The following is a 6,633-nucleotide window of genomic DNA, read 5'->3' as shown; positions in this document are numbered from 1 at the left end:
AAGGAAATAATAAAAGTTTAGTGCCATTTGAGCCTAACAAAAGTTAAATGCGTCAAAGAGAATTGGTGGCAAATCACAAGAGACCTGAAAACATTGCAGGTGGTCAGAGAAGCAAAGAATTAGCCCTCCTTACAGGGAAGGAAAATGTAGACCCTAATAGGCCAGGAAAACCAACAAGGGCCCAACAAAAAGAAATGGAAAAAGAGACAAATGGATCCTCTTCCAAGGCCTTGCAACAAAATGGAAGAAATGGCCAAAACACAGCAGGCCAACGTGAACATATTATTGTGAGGGGAAATCAAAACAGTATGGGCTCTAACATAGCTAGACCACGTGAAGAGGAAAGGCTTGCCACAAATAAAATAAAATAAAATCACTTAGAGGATCCAGAGAGAACTCCTTATGGAAAAATAAATACAGTTTCTTCTTCCCATTATACTATACATGACCATAAAATCTTGGTGATGCATAATGATACGAAGGGAGATACTAATGTCAAACTAATGGAACAGGAAGGAAATTGACATTGACTACAACAGGAATATTTCAGTTGAACATCCCATTTAGGAAGATGCCAATTTGTTGAATGAGTAAGTGTTTCTTACTTCCCTCTTTTTGTTGATAAGCCTCATGATTATTGCCTCATGGAATTGTAGGAGTGCGGATAACAGAGGTTTCCCAAGCACCTTCAAAGAAATTGTTAAAAGAAATAACGTAGATATTTCTTACTTGATTGAAACTCAGATTAGTGGATGTTGTGCTGATAAAGTTATGAAGAAATTAGGTTTCTCTGATTGGATTAGATTGGAAGCCATAGGATTTGTAAGGGGCATATGGGTCCTTTGGAATGATGATATTTGTTCATGTTGAATATATCTTTTCAAATACTCAGCTTGTTCATTGCAGAATTATTGATAAGAAAACTCATGATTCTTTTGTTGTTTCTTTTGTTTATGGAAAGACGATTGCTATAAGGAGGGAACTACTTTGGCATACTCTAAAGGCTATTGTAGAGATAATTGATGAAGCTTAGCTAGTAGTTGGGGATTTTAACTATTATATGAATGTAACGGATAAAATGGGTAGAACCTCTCCCATATATTTTGCCATGTCAAAATTTGCTGGATGTATTCATCAGACTGGTCTTGTAGAGCTACCTGTAGTTGGAGAGAAATTCACATGGGAGAAGAAAAATGAGAAAGAACGATTGGACTGGGCATTTAGCAATGTTTTATGGGATATACATCACCCACAAACCAAGGCCTATCATCAAATAAGATACAACTTTGACCACAGGGTGGTAGTCATCTCTAATAGGCCAGTACCTTCTCAAAATGGACCTTTAAAACGAAGCTTTGAGTACCAATCTACTTGGATTCTTAAGGATAGTTTTTAAGAGGTAGTGTGCAAATCATGGGAAGGGGCAGAATGGTGTGATGGCATTTCTAAATTTGCAGAAGAGGCTACTAAATGGAATAACTCTATTGCGGGCAGCATTCCTAGAAAGAGACATAAGGTGCTTAGGAGACTTGAGGGAGTAGACCGAGCCAAGAAGAAGAAGCTAGCAGGTGGTCTCTAGAAACTGGAAAGGAAATTATGGCAAGATTATAGCAAACTAGCTGCTTAAGAAGAGTTGATATGGTACCAAAAATCTAGATGCAAATGGCTTCAGTGGGGAGACAAAAATACTAGATTTTCTCACATGTCCACTTTAATGAGAAGAAAGAGACAAACTGTTGAAGCATTGCAAGATGATGATGGTAATTGGGTTGTAGACCAACAAGAACTTTGGAGGATGGCAAGTGACTTCTTCCAAAGACTATATACCAAGGACAACAGTGTAAGCGAAGTCCTTCATTGGGATGTCCACTTTCCCACACTCTCCACACATGATTTTGAGCTTATTCATAAAGAAGTGAGTGACATTGAAATTAAAAATGCAGATTTCATGATGGGGGCCTTTAAAGCCCCAAGACTAGATGGGCTACAAGCTCACTTCTTTCACACACAATGGGATCATGTTGGTAGCAAACTTTGTGATTTTATCAAAGAAGTCTGGCAGAATTCGAGAAGAATTGATGAGATCAATAAAACCAACATAATCCTAATTCCCAAGGTTGATAACCTAGTGAAAATAACAAACTTCCAACTGATCTCGCTCTATAATGTAAGTTTCAAGATTATTACAAAGATCATTACTAATCAGCTTAAAGGAGCAATGGAGTATCTGATCCAACCTCAACAGTGCAGATTTGTTGGTGGGCGACAGAGTAGGGATAATATGATTATTACTTAGGAAGCCATACACACTATGAGAACAAAGACGGGGAAGAAAGGATTTGTAGCAATCAAAGTAGACATGGGAAAAACATATAATAGATTGGGTTAGGGATTTCTCAAGCAAACCTTATCTTGTGTTGGACTAAAAAATGAAATGATCAACCTCATTATGGCTTGTACCACTTCAGCCACAAGGAAAGTATCATGGAATGGCATTGAATCACAGGCCTTTCGACTGTCTCGAGGGGTGAGACAAGGTGACCCTCTTAGCCCTTATCTCTTTGTCTTGTGCATGGAAAGACTTGGACAGAAGATTACTAAGGAAGTCTCCCAGGGTCATTGGAAGAGTTTAAAATTCAGCCCTCAAGGACCATCAATATCTCATCTTTTCTTTGCAGATGACCTTTTGCTGTTTGGAGAGGCTTCTATGGAACAAATTGAAATTATGAGAAATACTATCGAAAGATTTTGTGATGTCTCTGGCCATAAAATTAGTCTAGCTAAATCTAAAGCTTTCTTTTCCAAAAATGTTAATCACAATAGAGCAACTGAAATGAGTCAAGCCTTAGGAATTGGGATTACAAGTGATTTAGGGAAGTATCTTGGAGTTCCCCTGCTTCACAAAAGAATGTTGAAGATAACTGCCTTAATTTGTCGCTTTGGGATTACTCCAAAAATTAACCGAATTAATGCAATATAATGCAAAACTCGGGTCGTTTCACTTTGAGGAGCCGAAAACGAAATTAAATCCTAGTAAATAAATGCAAGTAACCTAAACTATAAAAAAGATTTTTGATTTGATAATTGCTAATTAAATGCCATAAATTAAATTGAAATTAAAATACTTTTTTTTGTTTTTATATAAAAATAATTAAAATGAATGAAGATTAAAGAAATGAAAATGAGACACACAAGTAACAATGATAATAATCAATCCTCCAATTCAACAACGCAGGCAATCATCACTCTAAAAGATACGGGAGTTAAAACAATGAATTTAGAATTACAATTAAGCTTTTAATCCAACAATCAAGCCACCTCGAATTGTCACAAAATATTTTCCTAAAATCCCAACTTACTAACTGCAACCAGAATAATAAAATGGGATTAAGAATGCTAAAACCAGTGCTTAATTAGAACTCTTAAATCCAAAACAACAAAATTAAAGCTAGCAAGAGACATTATGATCCAAGATTCCAAGCTACCTCAGAAAATCACAATATATTAACTCCAAAATCAATACAAATGTCATAACCACAACATTATAATCAAAATCAAAGCTATAAACAACCCAATGTCAAATGCTAAGCAATAATTCAGTCACAATAATCTCCAAATATAATCAAATTAAGCAATACAATTATCCCAACAATCAGAAAAACTATCCTAAGACCTAGGAATTGTTAAATAATTATTGAGTAAGAAATTAAAGCAACTAAAACTCCCTTTTGATGATCTAAGCTCCTGCCATTGTTGTTGAATTAGAGAATTATAGACTCTAGCTTCGGTTTGCCATCAAGAACGCTGAATCTCTGTTTTTCTTGTTTGTGCCGTCAGCTCGCCGGTCCTTCTTTCTGCTTGTGGGTCTTCGCCTCCCTCTGGTTTTGCTGCGCCCAGGAGAAGAAGAAGGTGAAGGCGCCGGTGATTATGGACTGGACCGATGGAAGGACCTCTCTCTGTTCGTTCACGCTGAATCTCTCTCTGTTTTTTTTCTTTTTTCCGCCGCCCACCAGCTCGTTCCACTTCGTGCCTTCCGTCCAATATGAAGATGATTATTGGATATTAGGTTGGGCGTTTTGCTCCCCTTTTTTTTAATTATTTTTTTATTGTAATTTTTTCTTTTTTTTCTTTTTTTTTAAAATTTTTATTTTTATTTCTAAATCTTCCAAAAACCTGCAAACAAAATTTAAAGATAAGGTAGCATTAATTGTCCTCAAAAATCAATTAGTCACAATTAAACCAAAATATGACAATTTTGCCCCTAAAAAATAATAATTCAAAATAAAACATATTAAATCAATTAATAATCAATTAAGACCAAAAGGACTAATTAAGTTGACAAAACCCATATAAAAGATATCAAAATATATAAAAATAATTGAGTTTGTCAAATGTCAAAAATGACATATCTTCCTTTCATTCAGAAGGCCCGAAAAAGATTGGCTAATTAGAAACAGAATGTTCTAACCATGGTAGGGAGAACAATCCTCATTAAATCAATCCTTTCACCCTTGCCTAGCTACCAAATGCAAACAATGCTACTCCCTACTGGAATTTTAAAGGAAATTGAGAAAAGCAGTAGGAAATTCCTTTGGAATCAAAAAGAAGAAGGGAAGAAGATGCATCTTATACTGTGGGAGCAAGTTAAACAAGATAAAAGTAGAGGGGGCCTTGGAGTGAAGGACTTGAAATGCCAAAATATTGCTTTTATCATGAAACTTTGTTAGGATCTTTGACAAGACCTAAATCTTTGTGGGTGCAATGTCTATAGGATAAATATGGATGTGGAGATGATAGATGCCCTTTAATAATTAAAGGGGCAAATTCCTCTACAGTTTGGCGTAGCATTGTGACTATGTGGCCATTATTTTCTTTAGGGTTGGTAAAATACTTAAGGGAGGGTTGACCACGTATTTTTGGTGGGACCTTTGGACACCACTTGGAGAACCCCTTATAAATTTTGTGGAGAGAAACTTCCATTTGATAAATACATGTGCTAAAGTTAAGGACTTTGTCCTTTCAAATAGGTCTTGGAACATTGAGAAATGGAGGAACTTTCTGCCTCAGTGGATTATCAACAACATATCAAAGATAAACACCCCTAATGGAAATGAAGATGACTATTTCTGCTAGAGAAGTAGCAGTGATGGGAAATTTAATGTCAAATCAATGTACCAAATGGTTTTTCAATAGCATGATCAAGCTCACAGGGCTTTGTGGAAGAAAATGTGGAAAATTCTGGTTCCTGAGAAAATTAAGTTCTTCCTCTGGCAGGTCTTCCATAAGAGATTACCCACTAACTCACTCAGAGCTAAAAGAGGGATAAATGTCAATGAGAGCTGCCCCTTTGAGTGTCAAAGAGAGGAGAATATCTTACATATTCTACGAGACTGTGAAGTGGCTCGAAACATGTGGATAAACATTATTAGTCCTAACCATCTTGCAAATTTTTTTTGTTCTGACTTGCAAGTTTGACTTCAGGAAAACATGACAAAGGACATTAGCAATGCAAAGGTCTCACGATGGCCTTGGATAAAAGTTTTTAGTTTTATATGCTGGATCTTATGGAAAAAATAGATGCAAGGGTGTCATGGAAGGCGTAAGAGCTCAAGAATTAGAGATTATTCATTTAGGTCTTCATCAACTTATGGAATCAACAATCCATGGAAAATTTAGACATCAGATCTTCCAAATAGGTGAAGAGATAACGAAATGGTATCCACCACCAAAGGGCTACTTTCGTCTAGATACAGATGGTTCTATGAATCCTCAAAGGCATGCCTCCTGTGGCGGATTAATCAGGAATCCAAAAGGAGATTGGGTCTTAGGATTTCAAAGAAAGCTTGGATGTATACCACCAACGTGTGCAGAGCTTTTAGGAGTGGTAAAAGGACTCCGCATTTGTAAACAACAAGGTTTCAACAAAATCTTGGTATATACTGATTCTCTTGAAGTGATTCATTTGCTGATGGCGGATTGTGGAACAGACCATCCGTTTAAACTTGAAATTGGAGAAGGCAGGAGGTTAATCTACTCTGATTGGGATATTGAGGTTTGACATGCACCACGGGAAACCTTATACTGTGCAGATTTTTTGGCAAAGGACGCTCATCAACGGGAGGAAGATATGACACTGCTTTTGGAACCACATCCTGGATGTAGAAATCACCTTCAAGCAGACGTGATGTTGTCTTAAGCCTCTTAGCTTAGCTTCTTTTGTCAAGTTTGTAACTTGCCCGATTATATATTTAAAACAAAAAAAACGCACTGTTAACGAAATTCCTACCTTCTTCAATGCTAGCTCTATTAACTGTATACCGTCCGCGCAAATTTAAATTTTTTCAAACGGATTCAAGATTCTTTGCTTTAATATAATATATTTTTTTATAAGTCTAAAAATGTTTATTTTATTCACTATTCAATTTCATTGGTCAGGAATGCGAAAAAAACTTGTCCATATGACATCTATTTATTTCAAAACTATGAAAAAACTAAAAAATTATTTATTTATAATAATGTAGTTTTTGAATAGTAATAAGCTTTTTGGTTAAAAAAAGGGTGGAAAAGTTTTTTAAGTTAACATATTTGATAGTGTTGACAACTAATTTCTTGACGTTGAGTTTTTGCTTAGGT

The 6,633-nt window shown here is 35.9% G+C and overlaps 1 protein-coding gene across 1 annotated transcript; it reads left to right on the top strand.

The window, feature by feature from the left end:
• Positions 1-5,590: 5,590 nt before the first annotated feature.
• LOC114717593 (uncharacterized) lies at positions 5,591-6,058 on the top strand. The gene has a single exon (XM_028902805.1). The coding sequence runs from the start codon at positions 5,591-5,593 to the stop codon at positions 6,056-6,058; it is 468 nt and encodes a 155-aa protein (XP_028758638.1).
• Positions 6,059-6,633: the final 575 nt, after the last annotated feature.

Source organism: Neltuma alba, unplaced genomic scaffold, assembly GCF_004799145.2.
Source record: "Neltuma alba isolate B1F8T4 unplaced genomic scaffold, ASM479914v2 tig00011756_pilon, whole genome shotgun sequence".
In the NCBI taxonomy this organism is placed as follows: domain Eukaryota; kingdom Viridiplantae; phylum Streptophyta; class Magnoliopsida; order Fabales; family Fabaceae; genus Neltuma; species Neltuma alba.
Note: the sequence above shows the minus strand (reverse complement) of the source record. Positions and strands in the feature narration are given on the sequence as shown.